Source organism: Anomalospiza imberbis, chromosome 12, assembly GCF_031753505.1.
Source record: "Anomalospiza imberbis isolate Cuckoo-Finch-1a 21T00152 chromosome 12, ASM3175350v1, whole genome shotgun sequence".
NCBI lineage: Eukaryota > Metazoa > Chordata > Aves > Passeriformes > Viduidae > Anomalospiza > Anomalospiza imberbis.
In genome coordinates this window covers 13,070,929-13,097,531 of record NC_089692.1, presented here as the reverse complement: position 1 = coordinate 13,097,531, position 26,603 = coordinate 13,070,929, and the positions used below count along the sequence as shown (strand labels likewise).

The window sequence follows — 26,603 nt, the reverse complement described above, 5'->3', positions numbered from 1 at the left end:
CACCACGTTGGTGAGTGCAGGGCTATAAAGTAACACTTTGCAAGTCACAGCCTCTCTGAGCAGAAGCCTCATCTGCACATCTACTAATGACAAAACCCTGATTAGACACTGTTCGTTAGCCCATTCCCCTTTTCCAAGCACATTAAGCAAACCATAACGTGATTTATTTTAGAAGCAAGTGTTCTGGCTTAGAGTCCTGGCTAGGTTTGATGTTTATGAAGTTACAATTTCTGCAGCTGCCTCTGAGAAAGGCAAATGGCTCACAAGTGAACCAGCACACAGCATAGCTCCTGCTCACACTTGCTGACCTCATCCCTGGGCCACCGTGGTGCCAATCGGCATTGTACAATGTTAGTATTCCCCAGGGAAATTCTGAAGCATCAGGGAATGGATGCACACAGAGGAAAGGTTATCAAAACGAGCCTCTGAGACACTGTCATTCTTGAAAGGTAACGTATTTTCACTTAATGGCTTCCAAAAAAAAAAAATCAATAGTTGTTTTTTAAATTGGAAAAAGCCAATATAACCTGTGCATAGCTGAGGCATGCTTTGACCTCTATGGAAAACAACAGCATAAGGGCAGAAACAGGCTGCTGCCTACACTCCATTATGCCAAGATCAGCATTTTGGTGATTGGTGGTAGAAAAGCAACCACCCACTTTTTACTCTGCCACTCTTAAACAGTGGTCACATTCATATGCCAGGTAATTCTGGTCAGTTTGATTTTTCTTATGGTCCCACAGCATCATCCCCATGCTTATACTGTTCAGATTAAATTTCTGGGAAAATCTTAAAAGCCAAGGTTTTTGCACCATGCAAGCTTCCTTCAGAAAGTGGTATGTCAACCAGAAAGTGGCTAGAGCACATTTCTCTAGAACACCTTGGCCAAGGAGGACTGAGGATAAAACCCTACTGACAGCTGGCACCACCAGTCAGCAACACAAAACAGAAGTCCTCAAGGAGTGGCTTTGCATAGGGCCACTGAAATTCATCTGTCTTACTTTTTCCAACAATTCCTTGCTACTGCAATCAAAGCCATTGCAAAAAGCACATCAAAATATGAATGGTTTCTTCCTCTGCTTCAATTAGCTCAGTTCATTGTCTTCCATATCTAGCCTGACAACACCCAACCACCTCATCTGGTGGAAGATGTGTAGCACTTGCTATTCCCCTGGAAAAAAGGCAGGGCTTTCCAAATATCAGGCTTCAAGATACACATTCTGGTAATGCTCACCTGCCTTCTCACTCACAGGTATAAGCAATACAGCAAAAGCTTTTTCAAAAAAGCACACATGGAAGACTTCAAGCACCTCAACCTTGATCTGATGTGCACCACACCACCTACAACATCAAGAGATGCCCACCCAAACTCCTGATCTTTCTCCTGATTTTAAAAGCTACTGTGCTTCACTCAGCATTGCTCAAAACCCCATGAGCACAAAACAAATGACCAAGATTCACACCCAGCAAGAAGTGTGAGCATGCTGCCAACCCCTTGCATTGATTCATCCACTGAGATCCATGAAAAGCATCACAAGGTAAGGAGAAGGTTAATGGTGTCACATGCTCTCTCACTGCTTGTTAGCCTGATAGGTCTGACTGGGCCATGCTGAGAGCACAGAGCAACACAGATGGACAATTATATGTTTTAAAAATTACCCTCTATGCCAGCTCTAAATCTTGAGACTTGTGGGAGTCAATTCCCTGCTCTTTTTACCCATTCCCCTTGAAACACATCATCAGTATCAGGATTTTCCTTCCACTCTTCTTGCTTTCCAGGAAAAAAGCAGAAGCAGCTGCTATTTTTCAGACAGCCACCTTAACTGTCTTCAAAGCAACAATGTAAGTGACAGACTCCCAAACTCCTTGGCTAACACACCCTTTGTTTGCCAACTCTGTCACGGTTGGTCTTAGCAGACATGTAAGGAACAGAGAGGATATCACAGCCACTGATAAGGAATCAGAGCATGAGCAAGAACTGTGGAAAGCTCAGGCTGTTCTCAGGTGTCTGATCTGTTTCTCCTGCACCCTTTCCACCTGCTATCTCCTAAAAAGGGTCTGGGATCAAGTGGTTGAAGCTCTGGAAGAGGACAGCAGATCCAGAGTTAAAACAGTGAGCAGTCTAGGACATAGCTGTCCATCCAACAAGCACACAGGTGAGCTAAAATTAATAACAGAAAATCAGTATTTCAGTAAAGAGAGGCAGCATAAAGCAATCCCAAAGCAGCAGTACTGTACAGCTGCAGAGAACTGAATTATGACCTGACCTCCACTCTGAGGTCAGCACTTCTTGGTGCAAAGGAATAAATCAGTCCTCCACCAGGTCTGCACAACTCTACTGAGGAGCTCACCAAGGTGACGAGCTCAGCAGCCCAGACAACACCTCAGACTGAGCTCAGACCTCACCCAATCAGGTCTAAGGTGAACCTCAGTGACTTCACAGGACACCAAAAAAAGAAACTCCATCAATGGTTTGTAGCTGTGCCAGCACAATTGCTGTTGTCGATGGCATTCTTGTACAGAGACTTGGGGCACTGGCCAAGAAAGGCTTTCATTAGCACAGGCAAGCCTCCTGACAAGAACCTGCTCTCAGCCACCTCACTTCACCTTTGCTTCTTCTGCTCAAAAGTCATGAACTTCGCCACTAAACCCCTCAACTTAAGGTCCAGCTTAAGGTCCTTAAATTTTAACTTGCAAACAATCTCCTCTGAATAATCTTTCTTGAATCCTTGACGTAGGCTGAAAACCTGTGAAGCAGCAACACAGAATGAGCAATGAGGTTTTGTCCAGGTACATCCTAGATGATAACCACTTACAAACAGTAACAGATGAAAATCAGGTTCTTTTTCAACCCATACTTCAACTGTGGCAGATAAGTATCAAACTCAGCCAGTATAAACCTCAGTAATTACTACAATAATTTAAGCTTATAACTATTTGGTTATAAATCAGATATCTTAGGTACTTCTTTAGCACTTTTAAGATGCAATAGCTGCACTGTGAACCACCGTGTTCCCTAACCCAGAGTACAAGCTCAGCTCTGCTCAGCACACGTACGAGCACAGCTTGTTTCCTCAGAGCACAGTGGTCACACAAGTAAAAGCAGTCCTACAGCAGAAACCCAGGGGCTATTCTAAGTCACAAATGTGGTCTCCTACACAAGTCAATGACAGGCAACCCTTAACCAGAGATGGGAGTTCATGTCTTATGTAGAACAGCTCAACACACTGTTTTCACATGAGTTTGCCCACCTCTTTCTACAGAACTATATAAACTTTAAGTATTCCTTAAATCCAGCAGCAAGTCACACACTCAGCATGACACTGCTTGTTTGGCACTGGCCCTTCCTACTTTGATTTGGCCCATGCAATGCACCAGCTCAGTGTGGACCCCACCTATCCTTGTGAGAAAGGAGCTGTGACAGGAACACCTCCCCATTCACAGATGGAGAGTGGAGCCCTACTACAGCTTGGCTTTGGCTGCTTGGTTCATGCACATGGGGAAGCAGCCAAGTCACTAAAGCAGCACAAGCCACAGCTCTGCCAGCACAATACAGCATCATCAGTACAGCACAGCAACTCTGCAGCAGCAGGAAAGCATCCCCACCACAAGAATAACCTGTGTAAAGCTCTGGCTTTAAACGGGACAAACAAACCATGTGCAAGAAATACAAAGCTCCTAGTCTGGAGTCCTCTACTCAGAATCTGAAACATATGAAGCAGGGTGCTGAACACAGGCCTCCCATTCCTAAATTAGCACCCAAGCCACTACTGCTTTTAACTTAGCTTTGCCTTCCACAAGCCAAATTAAGGTAGAGAAGATGTTTCAAAGTAAAATCTGTTCCTGACAGCAATCAATAAACTGACTCTGCTCTTCCCTCACAGGCTGTCACACTGACACCACGGGGCCAGACCAGCTCCATGTATGTGAGCTCCACTCTGCTGCAGTCCCAGCTGGACACAAAGTTCACTTTCATGGAAAGAGTACAGAAGAACCATTTTGATGCACTGAGCACAAGAGAGATTTAAAGAAAGCCAAGGACCAAATCCTTTTGGAGTGCCAAAGAGAAGCAATTACAAATCACAACAGTTTTTCCCTGGCAATAGGGATGAAATTCCCTATTAATGCAAACACACGTCCTGCACTGTGAGGCAAGTTCATAAACCAGAGGCTTTAAAGGAGTTTCAGTCTCTTCTGCCAGGGAGAAATGGCTTGAACTTCCATTTAGATGCTGAATTGCCTTTGCAAATTGCTCTTGCTGCCCACAGTTACAGTCATGTGGGTGACAGTCACCTGCTGCTCCTAATCTATTTAACATGAGGGAGACAGGAAAAGCAGACAAAGTCCCAACTGGGAAAGGACTGCAATTAGTTTAAGATTGTTTCTAGTTCCAGGATTCAACAGCTTTAGTTTTACAAGGCAAAGATATATAATGTATTTTCTAAAATTAGAAGCTACTAAATTAAAATCTTCATTTGGTAATTGTTAATTCTTAACATTCCAAAGCTAAATTTCAGTACTAGCAACTGATACAAACACAGATTCATCAAAACAGACATTAAGTGCAGCAAAAACCTACAGGGGAGTTGACAACACAAAGCCCCTTTACTATTCCACTACAGCCCTGTAGCTGGAGATCATTCAAGCCACTTCTGCTACTCCAATCAGGCCAGAAAAATCATACCATCTTCTTACAGGAGAAAAATTGTTGTGCAACAGGAGATCAGGGCTAGATGATTTTCTGTTAAGAGCTTCATTGAGCAGACTGTGAAAATTTGTGCCCTGAATCTTTCACTGCTTAAATACTGATCTAAATTCTTCTCAAGCTTTCAAAAGAGCAACACTCAACAGTAGCCTCAAACCATTTAGAAAGTCAAGCAACAGAGACAGCTCTCATTTCAGTTCCTTCAGTCCAGAAATGCACACACACACAGAGCTACCATGTGGTGGCCTTTTATAAGCAATGATTTGCCAGCTGCTTCCCCGGGCAAGGAAGTCAGTGTTTGGTATTCAGAGCATTTGCAGACGACTGGGTGGTGCAAAGACAACCTCCTGCTATTCTGAAAAAGAGCAGCCCTCTGAGCCTCACCTACTGCCATTAGGGGAAAGTACCAGCAGCTGTGAGTAGCAAGTACACCTTGTACTCTATCCACAGCTAACAGTGTAACCCATTTAAAGAAGCAAAATGTCGCAAACAATATAAAAGAATCAGCTTTGCACATCACAAAAATCAAAGGGGCAAAAAACATTGAAATATTTTTCTGTTATCAAAAAGCTCAAGAACATAACTTTGCTGTAACTCTGGTACCAGCAGAGAACCGTGCTCCAGACCTCACTGCAAACCTTCTGTTGCTGGTCTGTAGCCAATTGATGTAATACCTGCTGTAAACAAAACATGCATTAACCTTGGTGTTTGCAGAATTAGTCTGTCACCCAGGCTCCAGCTATTGTCTATTTCATCAAGAACTGGTAGAAATTTCTAGTGATTCCTCTGCAGTTTCCCAAGGGAAACAGTAAGCACTGAGCAGTACAAGGGACACTAGAAAAGCAACTGGTGCAGGAAAATATGTCTTTTTCTTAGTTACAGTTCTTAAGAAACTACAGATAAGATACTGATGTCAAAAGCATAAAATCAGCGTCTTAGGAGCCCTGAACAACTTCTGTTCACATAAGGCAACCAATGTTTCAAAGGACAGTAAATGAAGTGAATGAAGCTCCTCAGTGAACGAGGGGTATTCCTACGGTCTGGCTTGCCCAGGGAAGTAGCAAAGTCCCTACTATGGCTCACAGCTCTCTTCAGATTTTTCAAACAGCTCAGGCAGCAGCGCTAACATGAAAAGCAAGAGCAGCAGAAGCCCCAGCTCTGCCTCCTCCTCCAGGTTTAGGCAGGGTGAGTGTTATTGCTGGGAGCTGCTGCCCTCTGCTGTCACAAGACACAGGCCAAGTTAGTCTGACAAAACCAGGTTTACTGCTCCATATAAATAAAATCCCCATGATAAGAGCCAGCAGTTCACAGGGCAGTCAGATTTCAGGTGGGTTCAGCCAGGCCCATCAGTTCTGGTCTTATGCATTTATAAAATACCTGGCCCTTCTTGCAGCACAGCCTGAGAGGCCTCTTGTAAGCCAAACTCAGCCTAAAGCATGATTTTACCCAGCCCATCTCCTTTGCTGCAGCTGTTTCAGAGGCAAAAACACTCAGCTGTTAGTCTGCTCAGCAAAACACCTCTTACTGCCTGCAAATCTGTTTTGTGGATTGTGAACATCACCAGGGAAAGTGCCAGCCAATATCCTGCCCGCAGCACAGAACCTGGACTAGGCTGAAGGAACAAAATGTGTTATCCTCATCCCTGTGCGACCAGATGTGCTTCCTTCCTTGTCTCAACCTTCCCAGTGACAGTGTCACCAGGAAAGCTCTGCCAACCACTGTAAACACTGGCCAGATGGGGAAGTCTAAGTGAATCTGAATTACATTTATGAATGTTATGAAGTTGAGTAAAGACTGAGGTCTGCAAATAAGGATACTCGGCAGCTCTGATGCAGGAAAATCTTGGCCTCATTTTGCCTGAGATCTGTATGTGCTCACAATAAAAGAAAAAAACAGCGTAAAGAAGACCCACTGAGCTTCAGAGCCCAGCTCCAGCCTGCCCCCAGCACGGCAGCACTCAGTTTGCACTGGGCCCACAATGGACACGTCACATCTGCCAACTTACTTGATTTCCTCACCAGCAAAATCGAACGTTTTGGTGATTGTCACTTTTCCTGAATCTTTTGGCTTCTCCTGAGGTTTATTCCCACTGTTCTCTTCTTCAGTCTACAAAATACATGAAGGAGAAAGCAAAATAATGCATTTGTGGTGCCAAGCCAAATTATTATTCCAAAGTGCCAAGGGCCCAACACAGACCTTGGGTAGCACTGCAATCAGTGCGTGGTCAAAGCAAGTTACTCTCAGACAAGATAAAAGAAATAAATAAATTTCATTCCACCAGAATGAAATTCCCCATTCCCCAGGCTGTCATTGAAGCTCTAGGATCAAAACAAGAAGAGAAATTGTAATAAATGTAGGAAAGAGCAAGAATATATTGCAGTGGCTCAGAAAGAAAGCAAAAGCCTAGAGACTTGGCTCTCTCAAACTAAGCACCACCAAGCAGGAAAGCTGCCAAGGTGAATTCCACTAAAGTATGTTTATCTTTACTCAAGAATAGAGAATAACAAAACTCATTAGCAGAAAAAGCAATGCTGATCTCCCTACTTGTCAATAACATCTCTTTTATTTGAGAAGGAAAAATCTTTATCAAGCAATTTGTCAACAATGCCTCAATTTACTCAGTCACAGCTACAGCTAAAAGGATACATAAAAAACCTCAACCACTGTAAGTTACCAAAGCAAACTCCAAATTCTTGGTCGAAATCAACCACACACCACAGAGATCTTCAAGAAGGCAATGCAAGCCCAAGAAGTTCACAAAGAGAACAGAGGAACTGCATATCTCCATGAATTATTCCAGGCTATGGAGGAACTTTCAAAGACGTGTCACATTTTAGCAACCTGCTCATAAAAGCAGAACTGCTTAGAAGAAAATGTTCACTTCTCTTCTTCCCTCTGACTCTACAAGTAACCACCCCAGCTGCTCAGTCAGTAATAAGGAGAACCAGGAGGGCTAAGATGAAAGGACTCTCCTTCCAAAAGCTGCAATCAAATACTACAAAACTATACTTGCTCCACAACCTTCCAACAGTCATAGGAAGAAGCTTCACACAGTCAGAACTGTACTCACCAGGCAGACTCCAGTCTTCTGTTACTGAACATTTATTTTGGCTGACCATCTTAAAAAACCCAAATTGATAATTCTAGCAACAGAGGCTCAGTTGTGGTACATTCTTCCCTTCTACCACCTAAAGCATGAAAGGTTTTGACAGGGAAACACATGCACCTAGTTTTACTGAGAACCAAATCCTTTCAAATAGCTACCACACAGAATTCTCCCTCCAGAAAAATCTCTGCACACTGAGAGCACCTTACTGGAGCTTACAAAGCACACAAGAATGCCAGATTCTATCTTGCTAGAAACGTGCAACATGCAGCACCTTCCAGACCCCCTCCATAAGGATGGAGGCACAGAGATGCCAGCACAGACCCCTCTTGTTTCCCCACTCACACACACAAAGCCTCCTTTTTTTTTTTAATTTTCTTTTAAGCATCAGGAAAGGTACAAGCCTCAGGGAGAGCTGTGTCCACAGGCACAACTCAGACCAAAGCTCATCATTCCTGTGCCAAAAGAGGCATCCAGGACCAGAGAGGGAAGCCAACAGGGCTGTGTAGGACACTCCAAGATGTTGACAGATAGCTCCAAAAGCAACACCACCTCTACACTTGGAAGGAAATCAGCACCTTGCAGTCTGGCCCATCAGGGGATGCAACTCTTACAAAGGAGAGGGGGCAGGGGCAACCCCAGCCTCCTCCCAGCTGTGTCCAACACCGATATCAGCCAGAACCAAGGGGCATGCTCTAAACCTTCAGGCCCTTCCCACACTCCCTGGCTGCAGGCCCAGGCCCCTGTTACCTTCTTGATTTGTGTCCCTTGTGTGGCAGCCACAGCTTTGGGTTTCTGTCCTACGTCACTGAGGAAACTGGCCCAAAGAGCATCCTCTTTCTTTTTTTCTTCTTCTTCTCTTCTTCTTTCTACTTGCTCTACATTATCCACTTCCTCCTCTTTCTGCTCCTCTCCATTCTGGGCCTTTTCTTCCTCTTTCTCATCTGCCTCTAGCAAGAGACCACCTTTCTTCCTCTTCCTGAAAGTAGATGCCAAAAAAGAAGAAAAAATGGAGCTGCTGCAACACTACTCCAGAGCTGAACTGTAAGCTTGGGTGAAGCAACATAATATTTCATATTTTTACTAACACATCCAATTTGGGAGGGTCTCTTTTAACCTTGGGAGTGTATGTATTTTATTAAAAGATGCTGTTGCTCAGAAAATACAGTGAGACTGATGCAGACAGTGCTCCTGAAGCGAACTGGCCCGTTTGCATGCATTTCTGTGAGTATATAATGTGCTGAAACACTGGCACTGGTTGGCCAGTGGCTGCCCCATTCCTGGAAGTGTTCAAGGCCAGACTGGCTGGAGCTTTGAGTGACCTGGTCTAGTGGGAGGTGCCCCTGCCCATGGCAGGAGGGTGGAACAAGGTGGTCTTCAAGGTTCCTTCCAACCCAAACCATTCCAGGGTCCTGTGGTTCTGGGATAATGGAGGAGCCAGGAGGGGAGGAGAACCTGGGCTAGATGGAAACCAACCTCCGCTAAAGTATGTATATATTTACATCAACGCGAGAAACCCCGTATGTGCGTGCCTTGCACTGGAAAAGGCTACTAGAAACAGCTCCTGCTGGCGAGGGTTTTCCGGCACGTTGTCTCTCGGGGCCGGGGTTCCCCGCTCCTGCCACTAAACCGGAACGCAGAGCAGCGTTTCCCGCTCCTCCGCCCCGCGGCGTACCAGCGGCGGCACCGGGCCGCATCCCAGCGGCCGTACCTGCTGCCGGGGCGGCGGGGGCTCCTCCTGCCGCGGGGCGGCCGCGGGCTGTCCGCCGGCTCCTCCTCCCGCACCAGCTCGCTCTCATCATCCTCGCTGTACTCCGCACCTGCAACACAGACGGTGAGCGCCGGGAGCGCCGGGACCGCCAGCGCCCGCCCGCCGCCACTCACCTGAGGGCACATAGTCGTCATCCTCGGCCGAGGAGTACTGCTCCTGCTCCGACTCCGACCCCGACCCCGACATGCTGCGGCCCGGCCCGGCCCGGCCCCGCCGCCTCACTGCGCCGCCCGCCGCCGCCGCCGCCCAGAGCGCCGCTGCCGCTGCCGCCCGCGGCCGCCCCCTGGCGGACAGGAAGAACAGCCGCGCCTCCGTGGCGGCGCCGCGCACGGGGAGCAGCGACGAGAGTCCGCCAGCGGGCCAGAGCGTCCCGCCAGCGGGCCAGAGCGTCCCGCCAGCCCCTCCGCGGGCTCCCAGCATTCCTTGCGGCCCACAGCCTTCCTATGGCAGCGCGGGGTCAGGGCGGGGCCCGGCTGCCCGGAGACAAGCGCTGATTGGTGGCAATCCCTGTCTGTCATCTTACGACGCTTCCCATTGGCTGCGGCGGGCGGAAGAGGGCGGGCGGAAGAGGCGGTGGCGGATGGCGGCGGGGCGGGTGCGGGGATGGACGGCGGCGAAGCGGGCGGCGGTGGCGGGGGGCTCCTGCAGCAGATCCTCAGCCTTCGCCTCGTGCCCCGCGTGGGCAATGGCACCACCACCTACTCCAGCCCGCTCTCCACCTTCCCAGGTACCTCCCTTCTCGGAGCGGCGTCCGCCCGCGGGGGCCGCTGGAGGCCTGCGGGTCCCGGGCCGCCCTCACAGCCCTTCTCTCCTCAGAGATGTGGTACGGCGTCTTCCTGTGGGCAGTCGTCTCCTCCCTTGCCTTCCACGTCCCGGCCGCGTTGCTTGCCCTCTTCACGCTCCGGCACCACAAGTACGGCAGGTTCATGTCCGTGAGCGTCCTGCTGATGGGCATCGTGGGACCCATCACCGCCGGCACCCTCACAAGTACGGCAGGTGCCCCGGGGGGCTGTGCTGATCAGAGGTTGCCTTCGGGAGCGCGTGGAACGGCGGTGTTCCCCCGATGGAGATTAGCGTTCTGGCTTTATTCCCCCCTTGCCCCAAGTTTGAACGAGTTGGGCCGTACCCCGTGTCGAGCCCTGCATCGGAAATACTAAACGTGCCCATCGTGTGCAGAGCCAAGGGGGCGCTCACATTTCTGAGCACCTGCAGGAAAATCTCTCGGAGGTTTGCTGTCAGGGCCCAGAACTGGCTGATGTTTGCAGCCTGCGGGCTGTGGGTGGGGGATCTTGTGGCAAGGGTATCCCCCCCCAACACCTGCTGGAGGCCTCGGCCGAGTTTCAGCACCGGTTCACCCATTCCCGCGGGCACGCACTGGTTCCTGGCTGAGGTTTGTCAGACATCCCCAGCCCAGCATTCTTGCCTGCTGGTGAGCAGGGAGAGGGTTCAGACCCTGCTCTTCTCTGCCCCAGCCTCACATCCTGAGGCTTCCCCTTTATCCCTGTGCAGAGCAGCTGTCTCATGTTCACATCTTGGCTTTTCCCCCTCTCCACAGGTGCTGCCATTGCTGGAGTTTATAGAGCTGCGGGGAAAAAAATGATCCCCTTTGAGGCCCTCATTTTTGGCGTGGGCCAGACGTTCTGTGTGGTGGTGGTTTCCTTCCTGCGCATTCTGGCCACTCTGTAGCTCCTCTGGAGAGGCTGGAGAGCACAAACCAGAGGGGAGCAAAGGACCTGCTGCCTCAGAACAAATCACAGGGAGCACAGCTCCAGCCTTGTGTTTCTTCTGCTGATCTAAGGAACTGGGATGGCTTGGTCTTGCCTCCAGCCTGGCTTGAAATTTTAAAATTGTGAATTTTGTTACTTTTTGGTAACATGAAGTGCCAAGTGAAACTTTTATTTCTCTGGAGGGTAGGAAAATGGCTACCAGAGGAGGAGACACAGGTACCTTTCACCAGTGATGAATTGTAGTAACAAGACATGACTAAAATGTGACACCAGCTGTGCTGGGAACAGGACCAGAGTGGCATTGTGTCCTCAGAGCTCACTCACCACTTTGTTGCTTGGTTTTCAGTGAACCTGAAGCTCTTTTAATGTCAGTTTTTAAATTAAAAATTTGTTTTCTTCCTGGCCCAAACTTCTTAGTACCAGGTCATAGCCATAGTGGATTTGGGAGCAGGAAAACTCACTTTAGATGGATAAGAGTGCAAATTTGTGTCTGGGAGCTCTGGCTGTGAATACTGTGCAGGAGAAATGACTGGTATAAAAAAGATTTTGTGAATTTTATTACAGCAAAGCTCTTCTGGCCCTGTGAATGTTTTGCCCAGAGGCAAAGCAGAGTGGAATGGGCACTCCAGAAATCCCAGGTGTGCATGTGGGTGTGCACAGCTTCTCCTCAGGCTTTGAAGGAGACTTGTGTTTTCAAACCACCCTGTTGTCTTTTGACTTGCTGATGCTGTTCATGTTGGTGTGGTGGAGCTGGGTGTCTGCACTGATCTGGAAGTGGCACAGGCCAGCTTGGATAAAATCCCTCATGCTGCTGCCGAGAGCTGCATGGCCAGGCTGGGTTGTGACCTGGGGTGTCCCCGGTGCAGGGAGCGTGCCGCATTTTCAGCATCCAGCCAACAGCACGCTGGGGACTGGGAGAGCTGCAAGGCTCCTGGCAGGAGCCTGGGTAATTCCTGCAAATCAACCCTTCTCCACAGGCAGTACTGTCTCCTCATGAATTGTTTTAGTTTGTTTTGGTTTTAAGTGACTTTTAACTAATTGGTAGCTCTGCACTTGGGCCCGGAGTTGTGCTGCATGGCTGGGGCACTTGAGCAGCTAACTGGGTGCTTCCTGGGGCTTGGTTCTTTGGGGAAGCTGAGGTTGAGTTCCAGGGATGTGGCTGGGCAGTGCAGCCACCCCTAGGGATTTGCTGTGGGCTGTGTTTGTACCCAGCTCACTCCATGTGGGCTGTAGAGGGAAAGCACTGTGTCTAGCCTTTCAGGGGACAGTTCCCATCTGTGTCTTCACTGAATTCCTCTGGTTTCCAAATCAGTTCCTTTTGTACCTGCAGCATTTCCTAGGGCCATTTATCTACCATGAGCCCATGTCCTCAGTGCTGGAATGAATGGACATGGCACTTAGTGCCATGGTCTGGATGATGAGGTGGTGACCAGTCAGAGGTTGGACTGGATCTTAGAGGGCTTTTCTAAACTAAATTGGTTCTGTGATCCTTCAACAGGGCACTGTGTTTATCATGGAAAAGGGTTTCTCTATGCATGAACTCCTCAAGAGTGGTCTGTGGACGGTGGGAGGTGTTTTGCAGGAGCTACTAACTGAGATTACTCTAAATTTTAGCCTATGTTAATTCAGGGAATATAGATGCACAGTTTAGGAGATAATTTAATGTGAATCCTTCTCAGATGGGTGAGGTCCAAGTGGTGTAACTTATATTAAACCCTGGATCTGTGGAGAGCCCTTTGTGCTGTGCCGCTTGTAGAGAGCCAGTCTTCCTGCCAGGGCAGAAACAATGAAAGAGAAAGAATAAGCTTTCTTTCTTTTCTCCCTTCCCACTTTGTATTTCAGTGTGTGTACAGAGTGCACAGTTTAATTCACGGGAATTATCCTGTGTTTCCCTGGATGGATTAAAAGTATCTTATGGAATTTGAATAGGGTGGGTCTGGCTTTTCCTTTGAGGTGACACCAGAAACCAATGTCCTGAGCACCTGCTGTGCTCTCCTTTACCCTGCACCGGTGTCTGGCACCACTCAATAGCCATTAAACTGATTGCAACTGAGAAAGCACTTTATCCATGTGCCCTGTGTTACAGCAAGAGGAGGTTTCCTTGCAGGAACAGGGCTGGGGGGTGCAGGATACAAATGGGGCTGTTTACAGAGCTCAGAACAAGTGAAAAATTGCTCAGTAAAGTCACTCAGTGCTAGGTGAACTGGAGTAATCCCATTTTCTATCCCTTGGGATCTCTGAGAGTTTGTTTTGAGGCAGTTCTAGTTTACTTGAGAGTTGGCAACCTGACCCTGTTTGGAGCTGGCAATGCTGTGAATTTGGAGTCTGCACGCTCTGAAATTTTCAGGGAATTCTTGCATAAAATGTGAACAAACAGCTGATTTGTCTTGACATATGAACACAGCAGGCAAGTTCTTAGTGCTCACAGAGCACCTCCACTCCACTGGCTGCTGCTGGCAACCTCCCTCTCCAGTAAAACCAGAGCAAAACAGAAAGCAGGAGTAGCCCTGAGCTGAAGCACCCGATGGCAGTTGAAGCACTGCTGGCAGTTTCCTCCCCTCATTGGTTTGGCCTTCCCTTTCCATTCCTTTATTCCAAGTGAGGCTTTTGGAGGAATCCCTTCAATTTTCATCAGGTATTGGAAGACTTTGCTCAGTCAAACTTGCCGAAAACTGCAAAGAATTGGCAAAAACATCAACACTGAGGTGTCCTGGGCTCAGCAGTGCTGTGACCTCTGCGGGGGAGCCCAGCCAGTGTGCTGGTTAAGGAAACACCTTCTGGAGAAGCTGCCTGCTCTGGAGGAACACCTGCTTATGCTGAGGCTCGTGGCCCTGCTCCCTGTGTGTGACATCCCCTGTGCCCCCACCCAGCTTCCTCTCGCTCACAGCTGCGGCTGTCATGAACAAATCTTTGTATGATTGAAAAGTCTGTACATTTTATTTTTCTACTGACACTCCTAATCCTGGTGTTGATTATCAGTAAATCCTGTAACTCTTGAGGTGAATGAATGTTGTGTGTTTCTTCTGCAGCACGACAACGGGGCCTCGGTTGTGCTTTTGCAAATGAGCTGCACTCCTGCTTTGCTTGCGGCCATCTGCACCAGAAATGTCCTGGTTCTGGTGGTAAATGTTGTCTCCATTAGGAGCTGGACCTGCATCTGCAGCAAGGCACCCCAGTCTGAGGTGACATCTCACTGCTGCTCAGTGCTGGGGACAGGCTTAGCAGTTGTCCCTGTCCCTGAGGGGATATGCTGGGGACCTGCAGCCCCTAGGCTTGGTGCTGACCTGCTCCCTGTCCCTGGGGCTGTTCCCACCCTGGGCCAGTGGCTTTGCTGGGGCCAGCGTTCAGTCCCTGCACACCTGCACACTCTGGGCTCTCCTGGGCATGCAGGTGCAGGACCCCACAACTCCCGTGCCTGGCTCTGGCTAACCCCAGGCCAGAGCAGTACCTGCACTGCAGGGTATTGCACTGCATTGCTGTTTATCGATGTACAACGTACAGAGCCTCAGATGGGCAAAACGTGTTTGTAAGAGGGTGGCAGCTGTGCCTGATAGGCATTTCCAGAGGGCTGGTAACCACCATGCCTTCACTGCTCCCCCAGACTCTCAGAGGAGCATGCTCCAGGATCAAAACTGGCCTGAAAAATTCACATCCCCAGTCATCAGGAATCCAGGCGGTTTTATTGGCAGTAAAAGGTCAACACATTCTCTTGGTTTCCTCGTGTGAGGATGATGGGGGGTCTCAGGTCCTGAGAGAGGGTCTCGAGCCAGGCCATGTAGAGGGAGCTGGGGCAGCGGCCCTTCCTGCCGATGGGCGGAGTGCTGCGGCACAGCGAGGGGCGTGAGGCAGGGCAGGCACAGGGTGCTGGCACAGACCCTTTCTTAGTCCATTGCAGGTTATTTCCCTAAAAAGGGGCAACACCACATCCTCCCACCCAACAGGACCCAAGCTGGAGCCCTTGGTGTCTTCCAAGGGCTTTTCCCTGTGCTGCAGCACTGTCTCACCAGAGAATTAGGGGGTCTGTGCAGGACCTCCCCACCCAGGGAGGGGTGAACATTCTGAGGGACCCTTCCCATGGGGTAAGAAATGGGTGTGAGGGCATTACTGGCACCTACATGGCTATGAGTGCTGCATCCCGTGAGTAATCCAGCAAAATCTCATTCAGCCTCACTTGTCGGAGCGACTGCGGAGCAAAAGAGCATTGAGAAACAAAAATAATGGTTTCCAGAAAGACTAAATTTTGTCTAAAAAGCAGGACACCCTTTGCAAGAACTCCCCCAGCACTGGTGCTACCTTGGCTCTGTTTTTATCGACCTCCTCGTCAGAAATCTTCCAGGGACAGCCCTGTCTCATCTCATTCACTGTGGCCTCATCTTTGAAGCCATCGTTCAGCCTGAAGGGAGCGATGAGTTCATCAAATCTCTTGATGCTGCAACACAAGCAGACAGTGCCAAGGAAGAGGGTCTCAGCAGGTTTGGGGTGCTGTGGGGGCACGGGGAAGGGAAGGGAGGTGGTTACTGCTCTGGCCGGGGTTTCTGGTTGATGTCAGGGAGGATGTGGACCTCATGGAAGCCGAGGCGGAACTTGCTCAGCAGAGAGACAATCCTAATGGAGGGAAAAGGACATATTTTCCCAAAGTTAGCTGGGAATAGTAGATCTGACAGGGACTTGCCACAGCAGAGAACCCTGCTGCTGGCCTCAGATTGTACTTTGGGTTTTCCCACTCTGCAGCCACATTGATTTCCAGAGAAATGGGGCAAAGCAACGATGTCAGAGCTCACAGATCCCATTATGGCAAAGCTGGGAGGGCTCAGCAGGATGGGAAGCAGCTTGTATCACCACTCACAGGACAATGGCAGTGGCCAAGTGGCTAAGAGGTACAGTGGCCACCAGCACTTACGCCTTCCTCTCCTCGTCCATCCTGTTGATCTGCCCGCCAACAAAGACCCGGATTTTGCACTTTCCCCACCGCTTCTTGCGCCCCAGGAGGTAGGGGATGAGCAGCGTGAGACCTGGCCCCAAAACACCCGGTGGGAGATGCAGCAGTGACCCCCAGGCTCACCAGTGCTTCCTTGATGCCAAAGGCCAGGGATGCCCTGGCCCCATTTGGCAGGGACTGAGCTCTCCTGGGCACCACAGTGGAGGTGCTGGGCTCACGTTATCTGGACAGGTGGAAGGTGAAGGTTACCTCCATCATCAAAGAGCCAGTAAATGTCAATGGTCTTCTTGCCCTGCTTGCTCTGGAAGATGGTGCTTGCCTGCTGCTCACTGGCCAAGGCAGTGGGGTCCACTGCTGGGGCAAGAGGGTCCTGGTGTCAGCAAAGGGCACCACCAGCCACAGATTAAAGGCTTCACTTCTTCCTGGTCCCAGCCCTGCTCCCATCAGTGCTTGAAACCCCCACCCTACGTGCAAAATAATCCTCAGAGCTGGGGATGCTCTGGGCAGTCACAAGCCAGGACCATCCTACCTGTGCCTGGGGCTGCTCTGCTGCCAGTGCCGTTCTCAGGGTGCTCTGCTGCCTCAAACGTGGGGTTAACTGAGGAGGGAGGAGAAGAGCAAGGGCAGCACAGCAGTGCCTCACTGTCCCCATCCCTTTAGATCCCAGCACAGGAGTGATGTCCCGCCAGGACTGTGGCCTTTGTCTGGGGACATGGTGCTGGCTGGCACATCCCACAGCTCCATGTCTCTGTGCATCCCTGGCTGACCAAAACCACCTACCATGTGCCTGCAGCACTCGGGAAACATTCAGCCCTTCCTTCATCCTCATTAAGCACACGCCGTACTTGAAATCGAAAGCGTCGCTGGAAGGAGGGAGGAGAAGGCAGTTAATGGAGGGTGCACTGTCAGCCCAGCCGGACCCTGCGCATGTGACTGCAGCCGTCAGCGACCGCGGGGCCACCACCAGGTGCCAGTGTGCCCGAGAGGTGGAGGAGCCGGTGTGGCCGTACTGCAGGATGCCCACGTAGTCCTCCAGGCTCTGTGGAGATGCCGTCCTCCAGTTCCTCTTGTAGCCCAGCACTAAGATGTTAGGTCTCATCTTCCCGAGGCCAGCAGCCTACGGATAGATGTCCCCATGAGATCCCTCTGCAGGGACAGACGGACACAGGTGGTGTCAGTCCACTCCATGGAGGAGCAACACAAAGGGGGGGTACCTGGAGATCGTGGAGGGAGGTCAGAGCTCCCCTCAGAGCTCCCCCAAGCTGTGACAAAGAGGTGGGACCCTGCTGTTGGGAGACCAAAGATGGCTGTACCTGGATGAGCATTTGGACACCACTTCTCAAATCCTCAGCGACCACATCTGTGTAGAAAGCCTTGATCTTCCTCTTCATTAGCCACTTAGTGTGGCCGTCTGCCATCAGCCGGGACTCTGGCATCTTCTGCTTCCGCGGTCCCTGCAGGAATCAGGGGCAGGAGCTAGGGCAGCCCCTTCTAACTGATGGTCTTGCCACCAAGGACTTCTAGCTCCTCTCTTCCCAAATCATTGGCAAGAGGTGGATGTAACCACTGCACACATGGGAGGTTGCAATCATAGCCAAGAAAACCAGTGAATCCAGGGAGCTGACAGCCAGTGCACACACTCTCAACAGTCCTGTGGGTGCAGATGAGCTGGTTCTTTACTGCACCCAATTGCTCTGGAGACTTCAGAGCTGCAGGACCCTGTCCTCTGAGCAATTACTTCATCCTTCCAAATCTTCTGCAATTAACTGGCAAAGGGAAGCCATAAGCCCACAGGGACATCCTCATGCTTCACCAATATTGCTTAACAACTCAGAGGGGCTTCCAGTTGACACATTTCATCATCCAGCAGCACACAAGTGGGCACATTTCAACCTCCACCCTGTATCCACCAGGATACAACTGGATTTCCCAGCCCACCACCCACTGGTGGCCAGAGCCCCCAGGACAAGGAACCAACCAGCTTCTGCAGGTGACTCACAATCAGCACGTTGCCGCAGAGCATCAGGCTTAGGTTCTTGGTGAAGGTCCCCACAAAATCCACCAGTGCCGGGCGGAAGTTTGGTGGGCCAGTCAGTACCAGGCACTGCGGTCTGCAGGCAGGGGGAAAAGGGAGTGAAGAATAGTACTTTGGAGGCATCCAGCCTCTTTGGAATGAGCCATGTCTCTTTTCCCATACTTGGTCAGTGGCAACTTTAGGGAGCATTTTTAGAATGAGAAAACATTATGTGGCCTGAGGGTCCAGTCTCACTCTTTGGTCTTTTTATGACACCAATATGTCTGTGTCTGCCTAGTACAGGGAGGGCAGGGTTTGCCCAGTTTTCTGCCTTATTTGGCACAGACATGGGATTTTGGAGAAAGACACATTTTGCTGTAGCTCCTGGTTACTGAGGGTGGTGGTGAGGATGTGGCCACCAGCATGAAGCCTCCCCGGGTTTACCGGAGGCAGGAGCTGGCTCTTCATCCCAATCCCTCCATGCCCAGAACTGCAATAAGCTGCCCTTGCCTGTAGTTCTTGATGTGCTCATCCACTTCACTCAGCCCCACTGAGTAGTTGAGGGCCATGTTGTAGGAGCTGGCTTGCATGGAGGAGCCCCAGTTGACATCTGCATGGGGAAGATGGATTAGCAACAGGGCCAGAGGCCAGACACCTTCTGGGGCATCATCGGTGCCAGGTTACCACCACCCACCTGGCTTTTTGTAGAGGACATATCCCAGGAGGAAAATGACGATCCCGAAGGCAATGAGGGCTGCCCACCAGGTCAGCAGGAACATGATCACCACTGAGACAGTAGCTCCAAAGAGTGCAGCCCACTTGCTGTAATACCGAAAGGAGGGTCGCCAGCCTGCACGCAAACACACACAGCGGCCGCTGCCGGGACGGGGAGCCGGATGTGGAACCGGCGGCCGCAGGGCACGGCTTGGCGTGGCACAGCCCACCTGGGGAGTTGGTGATGGAGGCGTGGAAGCAGCTGAAGTTGATGAGGGCATAGGAGCAGAGGAAAAAGTTGGAGATGATGGGAGCGATGGCATTGAGTTCAGCTGTGGAAGGAGGAGAAAGAGAGCGAGCTGTCAGTGCTGGGGACTGAGCCACCCTGCTGGTGGCAAGCTCCAGGAGGGTACTGGGGCAGCAAGTACCTACCGATGAGGATAAAGCCAATGGCAATGACATAGGTGAGCATGTAGCCACGGATGGGCTCGCTGTTCCTCCCATAGCCCTTCCCGAAGAAGCCGATGAGAGGATAGAGCTGATCCTTGCAGAGACACTGCAAAGAGAGACACAGTGGGGACAGCAGACTTTGCCGGGGACAGGGGATGGCAGTGCCTCCCATGTGGTGCCTCCTGCATCTGTAAGAGCAAGGGCCAAACTGGACACATGCTCTGTGTTGACAGCAGCATCCTCCTTGCCTCAGGGCTGCTCCTGGATGCAGAGCCCTGCACCAAGGAGCATCACCCACTGCTGAGCTCAGGGAGAGGAGCTGGGGTGTGCAGACACCACCCCCTCACCTGGAAGACTTTGGGGGCTGAGACAAGGCAGGCCAATGCTGAGGAGAGGGTAGCGCCAAAGATCCCTGCTGTAATGAGGGGGCCAAATCCAGACACCATGCTCATGCTCTGCATGAAAACCAGGGGATCAGGACCCCCAGCATCCCTGGGGGGGTCCACCCCAACCCTGAGGGATTTCCAGCCCCAGTCCCCATCCTGCTGCACTTCCTTTAACATTATCCAGGCAGCAAAGTCCAGCCACATCCAAAAGCCCACTCCCTGGTGCCTTCCTGTTAAAAATGGCTGTTTCAAGAGCATGGGTGCCCCCCCAGGATGGCAGGTAGGTGCCAGGCATGCATCTGCCCTGGGAAAGCCATCCATTGCAGCACATACCTGGCCAAGAGCAGGAACAGGGGCTGGTCACGGTTCTGAGCAGTACCTGGTAGTAGTTGCTGAGCCCATATCGGCAGCTCTGCTGTTGGGTGCAGGCGGTGAAGTTCCAGCCAAAGCTGCAGGCCAGTCCCTCACAGCCCGGCGAGCCCACGGCCACGCTGTCGTTCAGGCTGCCTGAGGCATCTCGGACCACACAGGCACCTGGGGGGACACACAGGGCTAGAGCAGGGCTGGCACCTCTCCACGGTTTCATGAAGCCCAGCCCCACATCCTGTTACCTGTGACAATTCCCAAGTCCCTGCCATGGGGCTGCCCCACTGCATGATGGCTTTGAGCAATGCCATGAGCTCCACTGCCCACCCAGGATGACTTTGCCCCACGTGGGGGTAGGAACAAGGTCTGGCACCTGTGGCACTCACACTGGGATATCAATGCCAGTGTACACAGCTTGCTCCTGGCTCCTACTCACCTGCATCCTCCCAGGCCACCTATTCTGGGTAGGGGCCAGCCCACCCACCCAGCCCCCTCACCCATTGCACCTGAGGACATGCTGCTTACCAATGGTAGCAGAAAGCACCAGGTAGGACACAGTAGTCCAGAAGATGGCCATCAAGGTGCCCTTGGGGATGGCCACAGCAGGATCCTGCCCAAGGGAGTTGCAGAGATATATAAGACAGCTTTCCAGCAGCAGTGCTAATGTAGGCAGCTTATTTGTGGCTGCTGTACAGGAGGAATTTTAATTCACTGTATCACAAAGCCACAGAGCATCTCCTGGCTGAGCCCAAAGTTTGCATAAGAAATAAAACAAAGTCTAATGGTTGGATCAAAATAAAAACCCCAGGGAAAATAGGGCTTGAGCCCTGAGAAAAACTGTCTCAGGCAGCAACAGTCACAACCCACCTTCAGGTCACCTGAAATGTTGGCCCCAGCCAGGATACCAGTTGCGGATGGGAAGAAAATGGAAAACAAGCCAAAGAAGGAGCCCTCAGGTCCACGCCAGTTGGGCACAAAGTTCTGAGCAAAGATATCAGCTGCGGGGGAAGCAGAGGAGAAGCATTTGAGGCCTCTTGGCTACTTTTTTCCTGGCTAAAACACCTCAGCACCGGCTGGGGGCATAGTGCTGATGGCAGGGACCCCATGGGAGGGGACACTGTGTTTTTAATGATGTCTCTCAGCAAGAAGCACCTTCCCGTAGCAAACATCTCCCCAAACTGCAGCAAAGAGCCAGGCTCCCGACATGCACTTGGACCTGCTGAGTGCAACCCCAGCCTGTGGTGGACCCACCTCGGTAGCTGAAGAAACCCTTTGCTTGCTTCTCAGTGGTGGCTGGGATCACTGTCCCCACAAGGTAGTTAATGAAGGAAACCAAGATGACCAGGAAGAACAGTATTTGTGCCTGCCAGACCAGAAAGAGCCAGCTAAAGGATTGGGTGTTTGGGCACAGAAAGAGTGAAGAATGCATTAGGAGAAACCCATGCCCGTTTTTGGGGAGCTACAGGCATCCTCTGCTCCTCAGATGCCTGGTGGCCAGCAGAGACAGCTCTTATCAGCCCAGGAGAAAAATGTGAGCAGGAGTGAGGGTTACCTTGGCCTCCCATTCCATACCAGCCAGGGAGATGCCCAGCAGCACCGTCACAGTGATGACCCCAATGATTCGGATGTCATTGGTGGGGTCCACGATGAGGGAATTGTGCTCCTGGGGAAGGGGAACTATTCACAACATGGAAATAACCCTCTTCCTTACCAAACCATTGTTTTTCTGTGAGTTTTAGCAGACACTGATTATCAGTGGTCCAATGATAATGCAAATATTGATAATCAACACAGGTTGTGCAGGGAGAAGGTGGGGATGGAGGGGTGGTGGGGGGACATTGGGACCCAGAGGACACAGAGCTGCTTTCTTACCTGCAGCAGGTCCCGGACAGTTTCAGCAAAGCCCACTGTGTGCATGGCCACAGCCACTGCGTTTGCAAAGGCAAAGATCAGCCCAATGGAGCCGCCCAGCTCCGGCCCGAGGCTCCGCGAGATGAGGAAGTAGGTGCCTCCTGAGGCAGGGAACACCCCATGGCATTGCTGCTTCCCCCATGTTTTTGGGGTTCCCCCACACCTCACAGGCCATGCCAGGAGTTCACATCCATGGGGCAGCCCCAGGATAAAGAGACCCCTGCAGTGGCCAGGGGGGAACACACTACCTGACTTCACTTTGCCATTGGTGGATATGGCAGAGATGGACAAGCCGGTTATGGTGGTCACTGTCACGGACATGAGGATGATGAGCCATGTCAGGGCTGCAGGGAAAAGGCATTACTTCACTCCTGTATCCCCCAGCCTTCCCTAGGAGTCCCACCACCCCCCAGGTGTTTGGGTGATGATGGGCCCAGTGCCACTGTCCAGCCCACAGTGAACCGCAGCACTCACCGATTCCTGCCTGGGCGGTGATCCAGGGCAAACGCAAGTAGAGGATAACTCCCCAAATGTTCAGCATGCAGCGAATCTGAGGGGGACAGAGGGGAACTGGCCATCAGGGCATTGACACCTGGGGATGGCCAAACCATGCCAGCTCTTGCTGCTCCTCAGACAAAACCACCCCACCGAGGAGGGCAGGGAATTGCTCAAAGCACATGTGCTTGCAAAAATAGAGACATTGAGAAAAATGCAACAAGGGAAAAATGCTTACGAGGTAGGAGGGTAGGAGGATGCTCTGTGGGGGATGGGTCACACTCACCATGACGCCCTTCACCCATCCAAATCGGACAGGTTCTGGCACGGAGTCTCTGCCTGGCTTCCCTTCTGCCTCCTCCAGCCCGGCCTCTGGCAGGCCATTGCTCTGCTGCAGGTCAGACACAGGCGTGCAAAGGCGGCCCGGGTCAGGCTGTGGGACGGGGAAGGCAGGTGAGGGTGGACTTCAGGCAGCTGTCCCTGGAGGCAATGCTCTGGTTGAACACGCAGCTGGAAACAGCTGGATTCTCTGGCTTCTCTCGGGGCCTTCTTGGGGATGTGCAGTCAGCACAGCACCAGTTATGGCACCAAGAAGCAGGAGACAGTGACCCACCACAGTCACTTCGCAGGGACCAGCATTATGACCGGGGGATGCCAGAGATGCTGTGGGTACAGCCAAACCCCCTGTTACCTTGAGGATGGAGTGCAGGTCAGCCAGTGAGGGCCTGCCCTTCCTGGGGTCGCCCACCCCCTTGCTGTTGGCGTAGTGGTCATAGGCTGGCACCTCGTCCACCGTGTTGTAGCCGAAGGTCCTGGTGCAGAGGGTGCTGCTGGACAGGTGGGTGGGCTGGACACTGTCGCAGCTGGACCCCTCGGTGGGTGTGTAGGGACCCCGGCCCCCCTCCTCCATGCCCAGGAGGGTGCTGATGGTGAAGCGGCCGCTGCAGCGAGCCGGGGAAAGATCTGGGATGGACAGCTCGGCCATCGCCCCTGCCCAGGAGCCTGCCAGGTGGGGGACAGGGTGGAGAGGGGCTTGCCGGCTTTATACCCCGCAAAACCGGAGCGAGGCGACTGGCACACACCCACCACTGCTGCTAATGGAGGAAAGGAATCAGCTTGAACCACCCCGAGCTGGTCAGGGGGAAAAAAATAGCTGGAAGGGATACCAAAACCACCATAATGGGCATCACTGCCTCCCAGCGCTCGATGGGGGCAGCGATAACAGATTTGAGATTAAGTCCCAAGGACAGATCAGCAGAGAAGTGCAGCGCTGAATTTGCCTCTGGCCCCAACCCAGGAACATTCAGTTCACAGGGATTTATTATGGAAAAAGGGAGTAAGACTCCCACGCACCCTCACCCTTCCCTGGGATACTGCCCCGGACCCGTCAGATCTCGTAAATCGTCTTGGCTGGTCTCCAAGATGCTGCCTGTGGCACTGAGCTGGGCCGGATGTGGGGAGGGGAATGGCACCTTTATCTCACAGAGGGAAGGGGGAGCATGTCATCAAGGGATCTGAGGGATGCCCCTGCTGGGACTCAGATTCCAGGCTGCTGGAGAAGACAGGGTGTACAGCACGGCGTAAGTCTGTCTGTGCTTGTCCAGCGCTGGGAGCTGGCAGCTCTCGGTACCAGGCAGCAGAGATGCCCATGGTCCCACAAGCCCCCTTCCCCTCCAGAGCCAGGGTACCACTGAGCACCCAGGGCTCAGAACTGCCTCCAGTCCCATCCCAGAGTTGTTAAGTCACTTAAACCCTTGCTCCCATCACACAACACATGAGCTGAAGCTCGTGTGGGCTGTATCCCCACAGCCACAGCAGGCGAGGACAGGGGGAGGGATGGGTGCCTCTTACACTCCCGCAGCCCCTGTCACATGTGCCACGAAAGCAGTTACAGATAAGATCAGCAAAGACAGCAAACAAGGCCAGCAATAAAATTCGAGGGCAACCCATTGGAATTTCAGCTCCCTGTGGCTTTGCAAGTTAATGGAAAATTGGGCCTGCCTGCCCTGCTGCCTCTGGCTGTCTCTGCATTCACACACAAATTTTGACCTGATTTTTGAGGACTTGCTCCAGCCCCCTTGTTTGTGCTAGGGCAGACGGCCGTGATCACCCAAGCCCCACGCAGCTGAGGACAGGCAGACCGGTCTGCATCCGTGCTCAGCCCTCGCAGCACTGCAGAGCACCTCGGAGCCTGGAGAGCAGGGACAAAGGCGAGGAGGGGACCAGGAAAGAGTGTCACCCCAGCACCTCACACAGCAACCTCCACAAAGTGGACACCAGCTTCCTCTCACAACAGATGCATCAGCAGACTCACACCCAGCAGAAGTGGCTTTATTTTAGAACCTCACTATTTCATCAAAACCGCTGATTTGCCCAAAACAGCACAAATCAGTCTCTTAAGTGTGGGGTGTGTTAAACACAGCACAATCAGAGATGCTCCGGAAGACACGGGAGGGCTCCAGAGGCGGGCGAAGAGCGAAGCGAGTGGTATGATGCAACCCTGGTGTAGTGAAATAGCCGGATTGTAGGAAGCGCTTGTCGTCGGCCTGATTCACAACACCAGCTGCAGCAACAATACCGGGACCGGGACCGGGACCGGGCCGAGCGGCGCTGGGAGCTGCGGGCAGGGAGGGGAGCTCTGCAGCACCTCCCTCCAGCCCCTCCACTCACACGGAAGAGGTGCCAAGTTGTTTCTGCAGGGCTTTCCCTCACTTCCAGCCGATCCCCGAGTTTTTTCTGGATATTAAACGCATCAAATGAACCCAAAATCGAGTTAAGCAGAGCACGGTGCAGTGCATTACACAGCTTCTTTTAAAGACTGCCGAAGTGTTATATTCCAAAAGGCTTTAATGAGGATTTAATCGGCCTGTTTCCATCCCTGTGGAAGAGGGAACCTACCGCCCTGAGTGACACAGGACACGCGAATGATGCAGGGGCTCGGCACTGCAAACCCATCATGCAGAGCCGTCTCAATTTCTCAGCACCACAGCAAAGGAAGCCTGGGAAAAGAAAAGAGATGGTTATTCAGCCAATTGCCAGTAACCTTTCCCAGTGGGAACACAGAGGTCATCTCCCATCTCTTCCAGACACCATCTCCGTCCTTCCAACTTCAAACCCAGAGAGAAAAAGGACAAAAATGCTGGTATGGGGACATGAACAGAAGCAGTATTTGAGTGCTGTCCCACCCCAGGGACACAGAACTGGAATTAACAACATCCCCTTCTTCTAGGCTGGAAGGAAAACATTTTGCTTCTTTGAGAGGCTGGGGTGGCAAGGGTTGGGAGAGTAACAAAACCAAAAGAAGTTAATTAAATTCACTTTTTCTGAAAACAATTTCTTCAGTTCCTGCAAGGAACAAGGTCCAAGCAGTAGTAGACAAATGCAGTATTAATAGGAAACAGTGGTGAACAGAAAAGCCATCTCATTTAGCAGGTCTACTCCAACCAGAGGGTCTGGAAAACATAATAAAAAATCAGACTGAGATGCAGAATCTGCATTCAGCGGGGAAATCCAAGGAAAGGCAGAGGAGTAGGAATGTAACCCATCGACAAGTACTCTGACTATGACCAGCATACTCTGGGGTAATGGTGAAAATACTTGAAAGGATTCATTTTGTTGTCTGGACTAGAAAAACCTAACAAGAGACAGCTGAGAAGACAGGACCCACTGACGCCAGCTTTCTGACAGTGTTTAGGAGGCTGTCGAGGCACATTTCAGCAGTGCCAGTTCCCTCAGGAGCTGACTGTCTTCCCTTAGCTCAGTGTAGTTTTTACCAGGTTAACCCTGAGCAGAACTTTAATTTTTTCCCTACTGGACAGGTAACACAGGGCAGAAGTTTACAGCAAATACTTCTAGATTTCCCTGCAACTCCCCTTTAAATCCAGACCACATCACTTGGTCCTTGGAGGAGGTGCAGTTTTAGGAGCTGCTGTGCTGGAACTGCAGCATGTGTGGATGTTTCAGAACCACAGAGCTACACAAACTGTGGGACACAGACCTGGAGACTGCCTGCCTCTGCT

General features: G+C 51.5%; 3 protein-coding genes across 11 annotated transcripts in view; 1 reads left to right on the top strand and 2 right to left on the bottom strand.

Moving 5' to 3' along the window:
• CFDP1 (craniofacial development protein 1) overlaps window positions 1-9,824 on the bottom strand; it is a 61,189-nt gene extending 51,365 nt beyond the window's left edge. Inside the window, exons 1-4 of the mRNA XM_068202834.1 lie at window positions 9,696-9,824; window positions 9,523-9,631; window positions 8,562-8,790; window positions 6,711-6,811 (exon numbers count right to left, since the gene is read on the bottom strand). Coding sequence (XP_068058935.1) covers window positions 6,711-6,811; window positions 8,562-8,790; window positions 9,523-9,631; window positions 9,696-9,768 — 512 coding nt within the window. The 5' untranslated portion in view covers window positions 9,769-9,824. The remainder of the gene's footprint in view (window positions 1-6,710; window positions 6,812-8,561; window positions 8,791-9,522; window positions 9,632-9,695) is intronic.
• A 326-nt stretch (window positions 9,825-10,150) lies between these two features.
• TMEM170A (transmembrane protein 170A) lies at window positions 10,151-14,307 on the top strand. Its single transcript, XM_068202835.1, has 3 exons — window positions 10,151-10,309; window positions 10,399-10,569; window positions 11,138-14,307. Exons 1-3 carry the CDS (start codon window positions 10,186-10,188, stop codon window positions 11,266-11,268), a joined length of 426 nt encoding a protein of 141 aa, XP_068058936.1. The 5' UTR covers window positions 10,151-10,185; the 3' UTR covers window positions 11,269-14,307.
• A 660-nt stretch (window positions 14,308-14,967) lies between these two features.
• On the bottom strand, window positions 14,968-25,182 carry SLC12A3 (solute carrier family 12 member 3). 9 transcript variants are annotated; one of them, XM_068202827.1, is made up of 26 exons: window positions 23,276-25,176; window positions 22,871-23,017; window positions 22,564-22,639; window positions 22,338-22,433; window positions 22,051-22,190; window positions 21,731-21,841; window positions 21,430-21,541; window positions 21,046-21,176; window positions 20,704-20,788; window positions 20,192-20,346; window positions 19,774-19,881; window positions 19,409-19,532; window positions 19,207-19,308; window positions 18,957-19,112; window positions 18,773-18,872; window positions 18,248-18,359; window positions 17,562-17,702; window positions 17,259-17,365; window positions 17,029-17,111; window positions 16,778-16,846; window positions 16,498-16,602; window positions 16,210-16,321; window positions 15,828-15,914; window positions 15,603-15,738; window positions 15,425-15,492; window positions 14,968-15,130 (listed from the first exon to the last, which is right to left on the bottom strand). In XM_068202827.1, the coding sequence occupies exons 1-26, from the start codon at window positions 23,567-23,569 to the stop codon at window positions 14,989-14,991; spliced, it is 3,099 nt and encodes a 1,032-aa protein (XP_068058928.1). In that variant the 5' UTR covers window positions 23,570-25,176; the 3' UTR covers window positions 14,968-14,988. The 9 variants fall into 9 exon arrangements, 8 of the variants coding, with proteins under 8 accessions (XP_068058928.1, XP_068058929.1, XP_068058927.1 ...); XM_068202828.1 differs by having other exon boundaries at window positions 16,498-16,599; XM_068202826.1 differs by having other exon boundaries at window positions 22,051-22,433; window positions 23,276-25,178.
• Between the last annotated feature and the right edge of the window lie 1,421 nt (window positions 25,183-26,603).

Excerpts from the sequence above, each read along its gene's own strand:
- TMEM170A (XM_068202835.1), top strand. The coding sequence starts at position 10,186 with ATGGACGGCGGCGAAGCGGGCGGCGGTGGCGGGGGGCTCCTGCAGCAG. Across the intron at positions 10,310-10,398 it reads CCCGCTCTCCACCTTCCCAG|AGATGTGGTACGGCGTCTTC; the intron begins GTACCTCCCTTC and ends TTCTCTCCTCAG. Across the intron at positions 10,570-11,137 it reads CACCGCCGGCACCCTCACAA|GTGCTGCCATTGCTGGAGTT; the intron begins GTACGGCAGGTG and ends CCCTCTCCACAG.
- SLC12A3 (XM_068202820.1), bottom strand. The coding sequence starts at position 23,569 with ATGGCCGAGCTGTCCATCCCAGATCTTTCCCCGGCTCGCTGCAGCGGC. Across the intron at positions 19,533-19,773 it reads CAGCCCCCAAAGTCTTCCAG|TGTCTCTGCAAGGATCAGCT; the intron begins GTGAGGGGGTGG and ends CTCTCTTTGCAG. Across the intron at positions 17,366-17,561 it reads GTGTCCAAATGCTCATCCAG|GCTGCTGGCCTCGGGAAGAT; the intron begins GTACAGCCATCT and ends ATCTATCCGTAG.